Below are 18,372 nucleotides of genomic sequence, written 5' to 3'. Positions count from 1 at the left end.
GTAGTTCCCCTACATGATGTGGTGTGAATGACAATATCACCTGACTTTTGCTATATGTAACCTCAGAATTCCGGAAACGTGATTTACCCCCTGGTAGAACAGAGGCTCCATGATAAACAGCACTGTATTTGATCGTGGTACAGAGATCTTAAGAGAGAAAAATTCCAAGCATTTTTTTTTCCTTTCACGTATTTTGACCAAGAAGCACTGAATCCTAAAGGTAAACACACTGGAGAGGAAAGGAGATGCTGGAAAACTTGTTTGTTCAGAACCTTGTTCAGTCATTAAATTTAAATATTTAGCGTTAACCTAAATATGGGTGTTAACCTCCAAAGGGGTTATGTGTTTCTGCCAAAAGTTAGTGCTGCCTGGACTGCTACATCAGTGCTGGCAGCTTTCCAAAACCAAACGGGAAAATTTCCCAGCAGACACTGTTAAGTGGAATTTATATTTCCATTTATTTTGAAAGAGTTATGATAAGCAACCATTTTATAAATTACTCTACTGCCAATTGTCTCAAAAAACATGGGCTTTTACCTAATGATCACCAACTTTCATAAGATATAAGTAACACATGGCAAACACAAAAAAGGTTAATCCTACCACTTATAGAATATGAGATGTAGTCTATGCAGCCTGTGCACCTTGCGCCAAAAGAACACACACACATACATGTAAATAGTTGATACGAGGCACAAAGATGTAAACGTGCTTGCACCTTCCCACTTGTATATGAATAATTTATACGCAAGGGGTAATTTTACCTTCCTTCTAGTCGATGTTCACTTTTACAAGTTTTAAAATGAAATACAGAAAGTGGAGCATCTGATTGTTTCATTTTTGAAATTTATATTTACCTGCAGTCACTTGCTAAAAACAGTTTTGAAGGATGGGATGTAAGGTTTCTTCTTTTTGTCTTCTCTCCCTTTTCTGTTTCTTAGATTTAGTGGTTGAAGGACTGAGATACGTCGTTTTATCAAGAGATCTTTGCCACAGATTTCTGCTCCTGGCAGAATCTAATACAGTGAGAGGAATAGAAACCTGTGGAATACTCTGTGGGAAACTGGTATGGTGTTTGTTTCATATCTTCCCTGCACAGGATACTTTCAGTAGAGCTGGCTTTCTTGTGATAAGCTGAGCAGAGCAAAAGCATCCTAAGTTTCATAAACATTATGAAATTAACTCAATATAGATTAATTTCATAAAACTACTGTCATTATTAATGGAATTATCCTTCTAGAAAATGGATTGTAAAATTTCAGAGATACTATGAAAGTTTATTGTAAAGAACTAACTAATCAAACCATAAGTTAAATATTTGTTTAGAAAAAGGGTGGCTTTCAGATTTCCAGAACCATCTAGTTTCCTGAATCAAATTTCCGTTGCAATTGTTAGTTTCACATATATTCCTATGATTAACTCAACCTGCTTTTGTCTGTGGTAGGTATAATCTCGCCACCCTTTTTCAGATACATGCAGAATAAAGCTAGGGTTTTGTTGTTTTCTTTAAGGCAGTAGTTTCAACAAACTGCAGTCTTATAGCACAGGTCATATTTAAGTATGGAAGATTTTATCAGAAATAAGTGATGAAAGACAATATCAAACTAGAAGGAGATAAAAGAGAGAAGATACATTTAATTTCCTACTTCAAGAAAGAGGAACAATGTTTCTTTGGAAGTGCCTTTGTACCCTCTGTGGGGTATCAGTTTATGTTTCTAAGTCCAGACACATTTTCATCCCTAAACATTTACTTGGAAACTGTTATTTAACTGAATAGGATGTTTCATTCAACACACATTCTCCTACTGTATTCCAGTGTTGCATCATCACGTTTCCCCCAGGGCAGAAGAAACACAGGAGACAAGCAAAGGAGAGTGACCTGCCATCTCCTCCCCACAGCCACCTTCTTTGCCCTGCAGGGGGCAGTATGCTATGGACGCTTCTTCCCCAACACCACATTTTGTACTTAGTTTGATTCACTCATTCATTGATTCATTCTTCATTCATTCCTTCATCAGACAGGCATTCAGTCACCTACGACAGCCTCAGTCTTTGCCATGTGATGCTTATAAAGAACCAGAGAGATGATTAATTATAAATGGAGCTGGGTGCTCTCAGTGGAAGTGCAGGGTATCATGGGAAGGTGTACCTGGGAAACCCTGCCTGGGAGGGTCAAGAAGGGGTTCCTTGAAAGCCGATGTTTATACTACATACGTTTAGAATACATAAAGTTAGCCATGAAAGGAGGAGCTGGGATGGAGAGAAGTGTTGTAATCAAGGCCAAAGGAATAGGGCCCAGTTTGCAGAAGTGCCCTAAGACTAGAGACAAGATGGCGCTGGGCAAGGATGGACAGCTCCTCAGCACACAAACTTCTTTTTTCTGAGGATCCTATCACTACTTTACAGCCCTCTTCCTTTCAACTCTTATCTTTTACCTAAGAGGGGCAATTTGTTTTTCCTTTCTCTTTATCTAATTGCCAATCCAAAACATTACCTTAATTATGGAAAATCCCAGTGAATTCTACGCCCCCCACCATAGTAGAAGAAAGTCGTAAATCTTCACGCGAAATTAAATAACAATAAACTAAAAACAAGACCATCAACCTTCACAAACCTTAGAAATGTCCTTCAATAAAACCACAAAATTATTTACTTAGCATCTCCCCGCCAAATAAACCTGCTACTGTTTTGTTCTGAGTTTTTCCACTGCAGATGTAATATAACACACCATTATTTACTAGCTAAACTTCCAGGGACCAGCCCAGGATGCTAATTCCTATTTATGATACATTTTATATTGTGAAAATGGGTTTCAGGCTCCAAACAACTGACTCTCAAATTTTGGGCAGATGATCCGTGTTCAGGTGTGGGGCTTTGCTTTTGAATTGTGATGGGTCGGGGTGCGAGGATGATGATGTAAGTGGTGGGCACTTTCTAGTCTTGTTAAAACATTATACTTCCTACTCAGGCTTTTTTTTTCCCTGTCAGATGCTTATTATTCTCTTTGCTATTTGCTTTTCAGACGCATAATGAATTTACTATTACCCACTTAATCGTGCCAAAACAGTCTGCAGGACCAGACTATTGTGACGTGGAGAATGTAGAAGAATTATTCGGTGTTCAGGATCAGCACAATCTCCTCACTCTGGGATGGATCCATGTATGTTTCACATTTGGGGTTTCAGTTTATTTATTTATTTTTTGGCGGGCTGTTCTCCTTCTGGAGGAAGTTTAGCTTAAGAAATAGTTTCTTATTTTTAAAATTTTCAAGTGGAATAAATGTCATCGTTTTAAAGCATTTTCTTCAATGTTAGGCCGTGTCTACATCTGTCAAATCCAGATTTGGAGAGGGCTATAGTATGCTCTTTCCTACCATCCCAAGTTGGAAGAGAGATAAACATTTGGAAATCAGCTGACTTGTTCTGATGATTTTATGTAGTCTAATGGAGACCTAGGCAGATTTTTAACTCATATGATTAGACAATTATTAACATTCTCTTTCCCATGGCTGTGGGTCTAAAGTAAATTATTTTAAGAAAATTTCTGAAAAGGTCTCTTTTAAAAACGTGTTTGTACATATCAAATAGGGACCTTACCCTCCACTTCACCTCCCCTACAGGCCAAGGATGTATGCGTCGCTGTATAAACAGCCATGGAGTAGGGCCAAAAACATTGGGTTCCAACATCCACCAGGCCACCATAGGAGCAGGAAAGGGCTTACAAATCAAAAGACATGAGTTTAAATATCAGCTCTGCTAGGAATTCACTATAGGAATGTTGGCAAGTTATTTAAGCCATCTGAGCATCAGCTTATCATCCATAAAATGGGGACCATAATAATGGACTTCATGTGACAGTGAGATAATGTCAGTGAACTTCTTAGCACATTTTTTCTAGGAGCTCAGAATATTGTAGCTGATGATATTTGGTGATGATAGTGTACTTTTCCTATCCATGGTTTCATCTATCTGGGGACATTTTTCCATTCAGTCTCATGCATCTGGGCCTGGGGTAGGAACAAGTCATCTCACGGCATGAGATGCTAGTCAGGGTTTCCAGGGCACATCCTAGGGACCTCCAAGGGCCTCTGAAGAGTGAGAAGGAGCCATTTTTTATTTTACTTGCTTTATAGAGAAGTATTGAGGAGGGGCAGGACACACATCCTCACCCACACCTCAACACACACACACACACACACACACACACAATCACCAAGCTTTTGGTGTTTTGTAATTCAGGAGGGCAGAGGAGACTAGTCCTAGCTCCACCTGCAAATTACTGTGTGCCGGTACAGTCCTTCGATCAGGACTCTTAGCGTCCTGTTTCCAGGTTCCCTTATTGATCCAGTAGAGCTAATGAATGCCTTCTCTCCCTCACCGATTTGTGTGAGCTGTAAGCAACATACTAGATGTGAAAGCCCCTTGAAAACTATAAATCACCTCTCAAATACAAGAAATTATTTATAATGAAGACTTTGCAAAAATTTTCTGTATGTCTGTTTTCCTTACCAGTATGCGCCTTACCGTTTGCTTAGAAACTGGGTCATTTTAAAGGCATTATTTAGTTTGATGTAACAAGAATGCATTTTAAAGGAAAACAAATTGTAGCAAAGCAATTGTAACATAAACTGAGAAAGAATGACAGTTAAATTATGCTTATGTTGAAAAGTCAGTGTTAGTTTATCTCATAAAACATTTCCCAGATCAGAAACAAAAGATTTTCCCTCATGACATGTACATATAATGTATGCAACAATGAAGTCATTTAAATAATGAATTTAGCATAATTTTAGAATCCTAAGACTTTGCTTTTTTTAAATTTTACCATGTCAGATTGTTGTGGTTCAAGGAAATCAGTAACATGTTGTATTTCTAAACTTCAGTGGTTGTAATGACTTTTTGTGATGGTCTTTATTGGCATAACGATAGCAACAAATTCCAGAGCTAACATTTTTTGGATATAAATTGTCATCGGAAAGAAAGGTTGAATCAGAATCAGACGGATCTGGATTTCAATTTAGACGTCTCAGCTTAACTAGTTCTATGCCCTTAAGCATGTTATTTACTCTTCTGCTTAGCTCAGTTTCCTCATCTGGTAAAATGGGGATAATAACAGCACTCATCTCATCTTGTAAAATTAATTCCTGGAAAAGTGATTAGTTCAGTGCCTGTCATGTTATTCAATTGTGATAAATGGCATCAGCTGCTGATGTTGTCATCATCGTCATTACCATCATCATCATCATTTTTATCTCCATAGAATGGGGGCATGGGATTGGAGCACCATTCTCCCATGGGAGAGCTGTCCTTATTGGAGCTGGAGTGATTCCTCTTGGCAGAAATGAAGGACTCAGAATATCTTAAGGTGCAACACAAAGACACAAAACAGAAACGATGAAAAAACAAACAAACAACAGAATGTCTTAACAGTGTGCATTCAGTCTGGAAATAAGTTGAAGGGAAAGTGATTTGTCTGTTTGACAATCTGCTTGCTGCCTCCATAGCAATAGAGCTTCTTTGAACACTTCTTACTTTTTAATCAAGGCATAGAAGGCTCTATGTATGAATAGAAGGTTTTCACTGAATCAGGTAACAGGCAGTCAGACCCTCCCACTCATGCCCTCACTAAAGGTTTGGGCTTTAAAAGTTAATTTCTATTCTTCAGTTGATCTAGGTCTATGCAGACCAATAGTTATTTTTTCCCTGCCGGACATTTATCTTTCTATAAATAGGTATCAATGGATTTTACCTTCATTTTATTAAATAAAGTAGAAAGGGGTTTTGAAATCTTGCATTTCTTCAACAGATCATAGTTATGTGTAAAGGCATGAAGCGGTTTCTATGCACCTATGCCCTCAAGTTAATAATGACAGCATTAGACAGTCTCTTCAATAAGACGTGCTGGCAAAAGTGTAAAACAGCTACAGTAGAAGAATGAAATTAGAACACTCTGTAACACCATACACGAAAATAAACTCAATATGGATTAAAGACCTAAATGTAAGATGGGATACTATAAAACTCTTAGAGGAAAACATAGACAGAACCCTCTCTGACATAAATTACAGCAAGATCTTTTTCGATCCACCACTTAGAGTAATGAAAAAAAAAAAAAAGATAATAAATAAATAATAAACAAATGGGACCGAATTAAACTTAAAAGCTTTTGCACAACAAAGGAAACCATAAACAAAAGGAAAGACAACCCACAGAATGGAAGAAAATTTTTGCAAATGAAGCAACTGACAAGAGATTAATCTCTAAAATATACAAACAGCTCATGTAGCTTAATATCAAGAAAACAAGCAACCTAATCAAAAAATGGGCAGAAGATCTAAATAGACATTTCTCCAATGAAGACATACAGATGGCCAAAAGCACATGAAAAGATGTTTAACATCGCTAAATTAGAGAAATGCAAGTCAAAGCTACAATGCAGTATCACCTCACACCAGTCAGAACGGGCATCATCAGAAAGTCTACAAACAGTAAATGCTAGAGAGGGTGTGGAGACAGGGAGCCCTCCTGCACTATTGGTGGGAATGTAAATTGGTACAACTGCTATGGAGAACAGTATGGAGGTTCCTTAAAAAACTACAAATAGAACTACCATATGATCTAGCAGTCCCACTCCTGGGCATATATCTGGAGAAAACCATAATTCAAAAAGATACATGCACCCCAATGTTCATTGCAGCACTATTTACAATAGCCAGGACATGGAAGCAACCTAAATGTCCATCGACAGAGGAATAGATAAAGAAGATGTGGTTCATATATACAATGGAATATTACTCAGCCATGAAAAAGAATGAAATAATGCCATTTACAGCAACATGGATGGACCTAGACATTATCATACTAAGTGAAGTAAGCCAGACAGAGAAAGACAAATATCATATGATATCACATACATGGAATCTAAAAGAAAATGATACAAATGAACTTATATACAAAATAGAAATAGACCCACAGACATAGAAAACAAACTTATGGTTACCAAAGGGGAAAGGGGGAGAGGGATAAACTTGGAGTTTGGGATTAACATATACATACTACTATATATAAAATAATCAACAAGGACCTACTGTATAGCACAGGGAACTCTCCTCAATATTCTGTAATGACCTATATAGGAAAAGAATTTGAAAAAGAATGGATATCTGTATATGTATAACCAAATCACTTTGTTGTACATCTGAAACTAACACAACATTGTAAATCAACTATATTTCGATATAAAATAAAAATTAAATTTAAAAAATGACAACATTACAATAAAAACAGCAATAACAACAGCAATCATAAAAGCTAATGATTTTGATTCCTATCGCTGTGCTAGGCACTGTTTTAAGAATTTTACATGGATTGTCTCATTTAAGTTTCATAACAATCCCATGAAGAAAATGATTATTATCCTTATTTTACAATTGCTGAAATAGGCATGAGGAGGTTATGGAATCTTTGCAGTGTCATACAACTAGGGAGTGATGGAGCCAGGACCCAGCATGACGGGGATGTTGGATACATGATTTAAGTGGTTGCAACCCTTTTTCAAGGGTGGTTGGGGTTTACTGTGAATTACAAATCATGTGGGTGCATGTGTTTGTCTCTCCTAAACACAGGTCTATATATAGCCCCAAACCTGGAAGACAGCTCTTTTAATTTATAGTCTCCCCTTCCCTCCCGTCATGCGAGATGAGTCCCAAACATCTTCAACACCTTGGAGAGCTCTGTTCCCTCATCTGTAGGGAATGGGGATCCATGAAGGGATACCAGCATAGTGTGGAACATTCAGCGAAACTTTTCCTTTTATGTCCACGGTGTTGTATATAAGTGTCTCTGGGTTTCCAGTCACAGTTGTGCTCCTTGCAAGCAAGTTCCTTAAAGGAATCTCAGGATCCTTGTACATAAAACTGAGACACTAAATATCTCCCAGATGAGTTGTGATGATTAAATGAAGATCTATGTAAAGGCTTTGGCAAATTTTCAGTTTTATGTTATCCTAATAAGCAGAAAGTACATAAACGCTCCCAAGAGCCTCTTCTCAAAGTTGTAGTTATTCTATAGATGCATAAAGGGAAGGATTATGTCAGCAAGACATTTTCAGAATCCTCATTTGATTAATGACGGTAAAAAAGAAAAAGCAAATAACTAGAGTTTTTTCTTGGCGTGGGCTCTGACTTTGACCAGCACTCAGCTATTGATTGTCCAATAGGATTGTCCAATAAGAGTGTCCTCTTTTCTTTTTATAGACACATCCAACCCAAACTGCGTTCTTATCCAGTGTTGACCTCCACACTCACTGTTCTTATCAGCTCATGTTGCCAGAGGCCATTGCCATTGTCTGTTCACCGAAGCATAAAGAGTAAGTGTGGCTATTGAGAGGGTTCAAGTAAGGCTTTGTCTGGGTCTGCTAGGTTCAAGTGTGTCCACACACCAGGTTGTAGCACTTGGATAAGTAGGCAAACCATGCCCTTGGGAAAAAGAGACTGGTGCCTGCTGGCTTCCATAACTTGTAGGTCTGCCATCTTTTGCTTTTAAAGGTCCTTTCCGTGGTAGAATTACTGGTTTTCCTTCTTTACATGACCTTGAAGTGGATAAAGCAGATGTTATTCCAGTTTGCCGTCTGAGATCTTAGTTCTATTGTAATGATTTCTGCTGTGAGAAAATTTCCAGCCTTGGAGACTTCCCTAGCGGTCCAGTGGTTAGGACTCTGCGCTTCCACTGCAGGGGGAACAGGTTCCATCCCTGGTCCGGGAACTGAGATCCCACATGCTGAATCGTTCGGCCCAAAAAAAAAAGAGAGAAGAAAATTCCCAGCCTTAGCTTAATTATCTCCAAAACTTTCCTAAATGTGAAGGACAGTGACTATCATAGCACGATTATGAGCAGAGGAATCAGACAAACTGATACTGGGATCCCGGTTTGATACCTGACCACTGTGACCCTCAGTCTCTTCATCCCTGATACTTATCCATCACAGATTGATGTGAAGGTGAAACTAGATGATAGTCTACATAAAGGGCTTAGCATAGTGCCTGGCACTACAGCCAGCACTCAGTAAATATTTGCTGCAGCTATAAATACTATTTATTTCTCAGAAATATTGCAGGTTCAGTTCCAGATCACCACAATAAAGCAACTGACACAATAAAATGAGTCACATGAATGTTTTGGTTCCCCAGTGCATATGAAAGTTATGTTTACATTGCAGACTATTAAGTGTGCAGTAGCATTATGTCTAAAAAAACAATGTACATACCTTAATTTAAAAATACTTTATTGCTCAGAAATGCGAATTATCATCTGAGTCTTCAGCGAGTCATAGATCATTGATCACACTTTACCATAACAAATATAATAATGGAAAAGTTTGAAATATTGTGAGAATTACCAAAATGTGACAAAGAGATGTGAAGTGAGCAAATACTGGAAAATGGCTCCAGTAGACTTGCTCAATGCAGACTTGCCACAAACCTTCAATTTGTAAAAATGCAGTATCTTCGAAGTGCAATAAAGTGAAGTACAATAAAATGAGATATGCATGTATTAGAGAAATTAGAAATATCCATCACCTGTAATTTCCTCCTATGGGGTCTCAGCTTTTCTCCCAAGGTCTCACACAGCAGTTCAGGCACTTGGCAGTAGCATTGGTCTCTTCAGTCTTCCTCTAGGCCGTCAGCACAACACTAGTTTAAAAAAATCACTGTAGAATTTTTAGTGTGTCGTTTCTTTCTCCATTCCATTTGAAGAATATGTATGCTTGTGCCATTCAAATGAAAGCATCTGGAAAGCCCAAATGACCCTTAATTTTTGTACCTTTTTTTCACTCTGAAACTTAGCACCGGCATCTTCAGGCTCACCAGTGCTGGCATGCTTGAGGTTTCCGCTTGTAAAAAGAAGGGCTTTCATCCACACACCAAGGACCCCAGGCTGTTCAGTGTGAGTAGACAACGTTGGTTATTTTTTGCACATCGTGTTTATTTTTCACCCCCTCCTTTTTTTTTTGATTGAAATATAGTTGATGTAATATGTTACTTTCAGGTATACAATATAGTGACATTTTCATACCTTATGAAATGATCACCATGGTAAGTCTAGTAACCATCTGTCCCCATACTAAGTTATTAAAATATTATTGACCATATTCCTTACGCTATATATTACACCCCTGTGGCTTAAAAAGATGTGAGATATATACATACACACAATGAAATATTAACCATAAAAAAATGAAATCTTGCCATTTGCGACAACGTGGATGAATCTAGAGGGTATTATGTTAAGTGAAATAAGTCAGACAGAGAAAGACAAATACCATATGATTTCACTTTTATGTAGAATCTAAAAAACAAAACAAAACAGAGTCATAAATAGAGCAAATGCGTGGTTGCCAGAGGGAAGGGGGTTTGCAGGTGAAATAGGTGAAGGAGATTAAGAGGTAGAGACTTCCAGCTATAAAACACATAAGCCTCTTTTTTTTTTTTTTTTAAGGAGAGAACTAGTAGCAATATAATATAGGATAAAACACTTTATTGCTTACTTTGGAATTTTCTTATCTCATAAAATTAAGCAGTCTTTGTATTTTCTTCTGATTTCTTGTCATTACTATTTTACTTACAAAAGAATGACAGTATTTCTGTAGCAGAGTTGATTATACATAAAGTTTCCTTTCCATTTACATATCTGTGTGATACTTAAACAATTAACAGTTTTCTCCAGGGTCCCAGCAAGCAAACGATTATTAAAGAAAATGATATCAAATGTGTCCTGAATTATTTCTGCTTGATATGGCCAAATTAGTTTTTCATAACAGTTCAATGAAAACTGTAATCCTGTTTTTTTGATTAGCTTTGTATAGCCCCAAAGTAACATTATTTGAGTCCTTTTCTGTTTGCTTGGCTGTTCCCTGGCTGTGACGTCAGAGAAAGTATTTTGAACTTAGAATTTATTTCAAATGAAAATTACTTGCACCTTTTGTAAACATTTTCTTCTTGTTGAAAATGAATACATACGATTGTATTTGTTCTGAGTGGAAATATTTTGAAAATTAGAAACATTTTAAATTAGGAAATCCATACTCCCTCCCTAAAGAGAATCATGTTAAACATCATGAGGTAAAGCCAATTTTTTCTTTCCTAGATATGCAAACATGTGTTGGTAAAAGACATAAAAATAATCGTACTGGATCTGAGGTGATATGTTCCGAAGATTAGCACCGTCCACGCCAGACACTTACCCATGGACCTGTGGTTGCTGGATTTTCTTAAGATGTTTCCAGAAATGACTGACATTTTATATTTATACATTTTAGATCAGAAAGTTTGATATTTATTACTTTTGCACATTTTGAAGCTTTCTTTTTGGGTTGCTTTGTCTCAAGAGAGGTTACAATGGAGTTAAATCAATACCTATTAATGTGCCCAAATACTATGACCAGATAATAAATTATGCCGCAAACAACAATATGTCTGGAATTTTTTAACTTTTTTTTTGACGTGTAGTGGGTGTACAATATTATATAAGTTCTAAGTGTACAACGTAGTGATTCACAATTTTTAAAAGTTATACTGTTGTATTTTTAGAGGTCTCTGCATGTGTTTTCAGAGCTTTAGATGTTTTGCTGTATTATTTTTATTCCTGTAAAATGTAGTTCCACATAAGAAATTCTGAGTACCAGGGGGTTTCCAAGACAGGCCATATGTTTCTGAGACTTTTCCCTGCGGTGGTCAAAGAGGATGTGAGAAGAAACACGGCTGCAGACAGCTGAGCCCATCGTGTGTTTTCAGTGTCAGCGAATCCTGGCTCAGAGTCTGTAGTCAATCTTAGTGTAGAGACCAGAGCCCTGAGCTTCTACTCAGGGATCAGGTGTCAGAGGACCTGAGATAGCCGATGATTCATTAACTTGATTTAGAGGACTAAAAGCAGAGACACTTGAGAGAGGAATAAAAAAAGGCTCAGATGGAAATGTAAAGCCTATTTCTGTGAAAGTCAATAGGGATGACAGGGAGAAAAAATGAGGTATAGGAAATACTGATAATTCTCAACCAAAAAGAATAAATAAAATCATTTGGAAAGAACGTTCATAATTAAAGTATCTATATAAACTGAGGCACAGGGAATAGGAAGAAAAATATATTTAAACTGAATAGGGTATCATGAATACCAAGTTATAATATGACCAAGGCTTGGAATGGAATTTGTGACTGGTACCCAGATAAGAAAGGCATTTACCTGGATCAAAAGATAATAGATTAATAGAAGGAATGGGGGACTGACGGAGTATGTTGGCAAGTTGAATTGGTAGGAAAACATTATGAAGAAAATGTAGCCCCAATAAAAGGAGAGAATGGAAGTCAATCTCATCTGATCTAACCTCTCTTCCCAATGTTTTTTGTGCCAACCTCAGCTTTCCCAGACTTTGCTGTCCTCCTGGCATTATATCTGAGTTGCCTAAATGATCTTGTTTGCATGTCCTAGCATCCACTTTTTAGTTCAAGGATTTCTGTATTCCTAGGAGGAATATTCCCTGCACTCTGTGCTTGGACGAGATAACATTCCGCCCCCACTTGTCTCTTCCCTAATACAGGTATCATGTCACCTAGCTTCTACTCTAGTTCTCATTCATAAAGAGCCTACTGTGGGCAGCTCAGTGACTCATTTCTGCCTATGACAACTTGTAGGCTTGGAGAGTTCAGGTCCCAGACTCCAGAAGCAAGAGCTTTGCTTGCCCAATGCACGGGGACTTGAGTCTATAGTCTCCCACAGCTAAGGGCATATTAGCTCTGCGAGCCTGGCTCCACGGACAGCCCACTTTCCCCTGAGTGATGCTGTCCTCGACGTCTTAGCATTTAAGGACAGCATGATATTCTGACATACTTGATCACAGGAAAAGATTATGTAATTTATTCAAGTAACAATGACTGTTGGGACTAGGGAGAGTTGAGAAATGAACGATATCCTGAGAGTGGAAACCAAAGATACAGTAGTAGACCAAGAGGGTGTCCAATGAGAGGTGTCTGATGAAAAAACGATGCATTGAATGGTACCTAGAGATAGAAAAGACTCAATTGAAAGCCAAGAACATTTGGCTTCTTAGATTTCTGGAGAGAATAGAAAGAGCTACTCTGAGCATTCAGAGCCAATTATATCGCTTCTGAACAGCGAATTAGAAGGGAATTCATTTTTCATTAAAAAGATATATCATATTCCCTAAGGGAGTGGGACATTCTTGGCATTTTTATTCCCTTGCAAGGGGACGCAGAATCTCAGGCCTGAGACGAAGTTTGAAAAGCTGCTCTTGAAGGGCGTATGGTTTTCTTATTGCCAGGTGCAAACCCAACTAACCAGACTTCCCAGGAGGACCTTGTCACAGAGCTGAAGGACTCCTGGAGGCTGCAAACCTATGACTCGCCCTGCGTGGAAGAATGAGTTCCTGATGTTCTGTGTCTGAAAGAGGAACCATCAGAGATGTGGCCACACCGCGGAGGGCTGGGCTGGCCGGGAGCAGAGCCCACGTGAGTCACCGTGGAGGCCCGTATGAGTGTGAGTGTGTGTGTGTGTGTGTGTGTGTGTGTGCGTGAGTGGGTGGGTGTATGACCATAGATGTTCCCTGGAAGAGCTTCCTCTGGAAGATCTCATTCCCAGCAGGCAGTGCAGCTCCCTCTTTTGAATATGAATCCATTCCAGAGCCCCATTTGCCACTTCCTTACCTTCGAAGGCAAAGCTAGTTCATTTCTTTTCAGATTTGTGCTTCTGTAGAAAATGAACCAATTACACCTGAGCTTCCTTTGTATTTTTAAAAAATTTTTATTGGACTATAGCTGATTACGATGTGGTGTTAGTTTCTGCTGTACAGCAAAGTGTATCAGTTATATATATATATATATGGCCCCACTCTTTTTTAGATTCTTTTCCCATATAGGTCATTACAGAGTATTGAGAATTTCCTTTGGTTTTGAATGCTGGTCTGTTTGTACTCAGTGCCTGACACCTGGTATGTACTTGTTATGGGCTGAGTTGTGTCCCCCCCGCAGAATTCACGTGTTGAAGTCCCAACCCCCAGTGCCTCAGAAGGCGAATGTATTTGGAGAAAGAACCTTTAGAGAAGTAATTGAATTAAAATTTGGCCACTAGAGGGGGCCCTAATCCAATGTGACTGGTGTCCTTACAAGAAGAAGAGATCAGGACACAGACACAGAGGGAAGACCCTGTGATGACACAGGGAGAAGATGGCCGTCTACGGGGAGAGAGGCCTTAGAGGAAACCAAATCTGCCAACACCTTGATCTCTTACTTCCAGCCTCCAGAACTGTGAGAAAATAAATTTCTGTTGTTTAAGCCAACCAGTCTGTGGTATTTTGTTATGGCCACCCTAGCAAACTAATATAATACTCAGAAAATAGTTACTGAATTTGTTTTCTTTTTTTCTCAGAGATGGAATGGAAATGACTTTCTTTGTTTCATGCAGAAATCATTCTCTTCTCCATAGACCTTGGAGCAAAGCAGGATGTCTGTGGATTATTCTCAGCTACTGAAGTTATTCTTGGTTTCTTTTTAGTAGAATTTTACTTGTGGAAAAAGTGGCATTATATTTGAGATACAGTATCAGTTAAGGCCACATCCTAGAATTGGTTCAGTATTTTTCCCCCCAGTTCTTCCCCTGCTGCACCCACTTCGGTCGTGCTGGAAACTGCCTTATTATAATGGTTTGGACTTATATCGAAATTTCTGCTGCAAAACCAGCTACAGTTGTCCCAGATGTGGAAAGCAGACGTTTCTCTTCCAGCATGTATTGCAGAATTTTCTAGCAGGCGAATGTCTTCTGTGAAAAGGATGCTTGAGAAATGTCATGTATTTGGCAGAGATAAAGGAAGAAAGGTAAACTTTCAGCTCCTTATTCTTAGAAGACATTAGCTTGTTATTTATTGTGAAGACACCAATATGCAAAGAACTCTTCTGTTTTTTTAAGAAACTTGTTTCCTTTTCTAGCATCTTGGCTTTTCACGAGGCAAGAATATATTTTTCTTGGGGGCAGCTGACAAAAATATTAGTTTAGTTAGTCTGGGGAGATGCAGAGGATGAGGGAGAGAAAACAGGAAAATGGAGAAGGACCCTGGGGGAGAGAGGGTAGAATTAGAATACTGTAGACCGCAGACCGGCTTTACTTAATTTGTTTGAAGTCAATGTCTTGGGCATTATCTAGACCAAAAGACATTCTAAAACCAAATGGAGACAAATAGTTTAGTTTAGTTTTGTCTTGTTTTACCTCTGTCAAGGAGGATTAACTATTCATCTGCATCGAGTTAACCAGCATTGACTGTGAAAAACTAAAATTGTGTACTCAAATTAGTCACGATCTGGGTGCGTCCCAGATGTGTCTATGTAATGAGTGGTGAATCTGTATTCTTGAGTCCCAAGAGGATGTTTAAAATTCCTCTCTTCAATTTTTCAAGAAAAAGCATTTATAGGTTGTTCAAAAAATAAGCTCCATTTTGTGTCCTCCTAATATAAAGGCTGATGAACAAGAAAAACAAACAACCAGAAGGAATTTACTCTATCCTTGACTTTGGGCAAGGTTTCATTACCTACAGAAATGAGGTGTGTGAATTAACCGATGTAGCAGGTTTTTTTCAGCAATAAAGCTTTGTACTTACTGACATTCTTTCCAGGGCAATACATAATCTTAATTTTTTTATTAAAAAGTAATTTATTGGGGTGAAATTCACATAACATAAAGTTAACCATTTTAAAGTGAACAGTTCAGTGACATTTAGGACATTCACAGTGTTGTACAACCATCACCTCTATCTTTTTTTTTTTTTTTTTTTTTTTTTGCGGTACGCGGGCCCCTCACTGCTGTGGCCTCTCCCGTCGCGGAGCACAGGCTCCGGACGCGCAGGCTCAGCGGCCATGGCTCACGGGCCCAGCCGCTCCGCGGCACGTGGGATCTTCCCGGACCGGGGCATGAACCCGTGTCCCCTGCATTGGCAGGCGGACTCTCAACCACTGCGCCACCAGGGAAGCCCCATCACCTCTTTCTTGTTCCAAAACATTTCCATCTCTCCAAAGTAAAACCTCTTACCCATTAAGCCATTTAGCCCCATTCCCCTCCCCCACCCCCGGCTATCATCAATCTGCATTCTGTTTCTATGGGTTTTTCTGTCTAGAGATTTCATATAATTGAAATCATAAAATACGTGAACTTTTGAGTCTGGCTTCTTTCACTTAACGTAACCTTTTACAGGTCTATCCACATTTTAACATATATATCAGTGCATTCCTTTTCATCCATTGTATGTGTATACAACAATTTGTTTATCCATTCATTCATCAATGGACATTTGGGTTGTTTCCACCTTTTGGCTATTGTGAATAGCACTGCTATAAGCATGCATGTACTTATTTGTTTGTACAAGTGCAAACGTGTACTTGTTTCAGTGTATGTTTTCAATTCTGCTGGGTATATATTTAGCGGTACAATGGCAGGGTCACATGGTAGTTCTACGCTTACCTTTTCCACAACAGCTAAACCATTTTATATTCCCACCAACAATGTACAAAGTTCCAATTTCTTCACATCCTTGCCAACACTTATTTTTTTATTATTATAGCCATCCTAGTAGGTGTGATGTGATATCTCATTGTAGTTTTGACAGAGCAATACATTATTAAGTTAATTCTTTTAAAGCCAACTTTTAATAATAAAATCAGAGGTGATGATGAAGGCGCCTGAGGTTTCTAGAACGCACTCTCATCACAGTCTTATTGTTGTGGGTGACCAGTCCCAGGCCTTTATCAAGTTCACTAGAACCAAATTCAGAAGAAGAATTTTATTTTATCAAGGATGGTCAACTATTTGGGCTGCAACCAACTAGCGCCACAGTAATAGCGCTCTAAAATACTACTTTTGCTTTTCATTAAATGCAGTGGTGTATGAATTCACAAGAATATTACATCAGAACATCCATCTGAAATCACAACTTTTTCTGTTTTTAAGAATGAGGGCTAGTTCTAAATTTGGAGGATACGATTCACCTGCTTAATATATTAGGTGATGCCGTTTTGTAAAGGAAGGTTGAAGTTAAATGATTTTAGCCCATTTCTTAAGGAGTTTTACTTTGTAGCAGATGCAGAGAGATCTAAAGTGGGGGAGGAAAGAAGTGATCCAAGGAGAGGACTGAGGAATAAGGTTCAAAAACTGAATGAGGAGGGAAAGAAGTAGAAGACAGGATCTAAGAGGAATATGAGAATGTGAAAAGGACATCTTTTAATTTGGTGTGAGTACAGTGCTTTTTCTCCAACAAGAGGAAAGCTGCTTAAGGACCCCTGAGCTTTAGGCCACTGAAAACTGTCATGAACTATGCTACAGAGGAGCCTGTGTCATCATCTGTTTTCCTTGAAGATAACATGTTACAAAACCAATCAGGCAAATGGTAATCATTTATATTCCCTTCCATCTTTAAGGGGCATGAAGTTGCCACGTAAAGAACAGTCTGGAATAGCTGGAGCCATCAGGAACAAATTAGAGTGAGAGATGGTGGTTTTAGGGTGTTCTTTTCCCAGATACATTTCTGAAATTGAGATGAGGAATTGATTTAACCTGTAAGAAAATGCTCGGGAATGGCAAGCGAATCAGAGATAACAAAGTTCTCACTCAGCGTTGCCTTAATAGCTTGTAATCGGTGTCTGATTTCAAGACAGACATTTCACAGAGAAAATGTTATGAACTCTACTTTGGAAAATTATAGTCAAGTATAGTCGTACTTCTAAAATCTATGTGTGGGTTCAATTCTTTGTGTTCTCTTTTCTGCAGCACCCTGTCCCATCTCTGGGCCTCTGCCTGGAACACATTCCCTATATGCCCTACTTCCTCTTGTCCAGCCTCAATCCTCTCACTCCCCCCCCCACCCCCGCTTTTTTCCTAGTTATCTCTTACTCTGTAAACCTCTGCTTAAGCACTACTTCCTCAGGGAGGCCTCCCCTGAGGTCATAAGAGCTCCTACCCCGTATATTTCCACTTTTGTAATCCTTACGATGCACCCTAGCTACTTGTTTAATGTCCATTTTCCCCACAGATTGTAAGTCCCATACAGACAGAACCTTCTTCTTTGTATCTCTAGTATGTGCCCTTCAAACATTACCTGAATTGACTTGGTTGTCCCAGGAATAAACATTACTTAAACATCTGGTTTTCCTACTCTGATGCAGAAGAACCACGTCCCCAGCTGTCCCATCTCCTTCTCTCTTTTTTTTTTGTCCGATCTTTTTGAATAAGCTGAGTTGCAGTCAGTGACTGTGTTGGCCCAGACAGCCCCCTCCCTTGCGGGAACTGCAAATTCTTTTCCAGGCTGTTCTTTGTTTGAAATCCT

At 38.7% G+C, this 18,372-nt stretch overlaps 1 protein-coding gene across 4 annotated transcripts in view; it reads left to right on the top strand.

Moving 5' to 3' along the window:
* The window catches only part of STAMBPL1 (STAM binding protein like 1), a 43,092-nt gene extending 31,151 nt beyond the window's left edge, over nt 1-11,941 (top strand). For 3 of the 4 annotated variants that reach the window (XM_079900771.1, XM_079900772.1, XM_079900773.1), the window contains 4 exons: nt 942-1,066; nt 3,023-3,160; nt 8,255-8,367; nt 9,845-11,941. In XM_079900771.1, the coding sequence (XP_079756897.1) occupies nt 942-1,066; nt 3,023-3,160; nt 8,255-8,367; nt 9,845-10,016 (548 nt within the window). In that variant the 3' untranslated portion in view covers nt 10,017-11,941. The remainder of the gene's footprint in view (nt 1-941; nt 1,067-3,022; nt 3,161-8,254; nt 8,368-9,844) is intronic. The other variant, XM_079900774.1, reaches the window with a different exon arrangement.
* Nucleotides 11,942-18,372: the final 6,431 nt, after the last annotated feature.

The sequence above is a fragment of the Stenella coeruleoalba genome, assembly GCF_951394435.1.
Source record: "Stenella coeruleoalba genome assembly, chromosome: 16".
Classification (NCBI taxonomy): domain Eukaryota; kingdom Metazoa; phylum Chordata; class Mammalia; order Artiodactyla; family Delphinidae; genus Stenella; species Stenella coeruleoalba.
The sequence above is the reverse complement of the archived record's forward strand: the minus strand, read 5'-3'. Positions and strand labels throughout refer to the sequence as shown.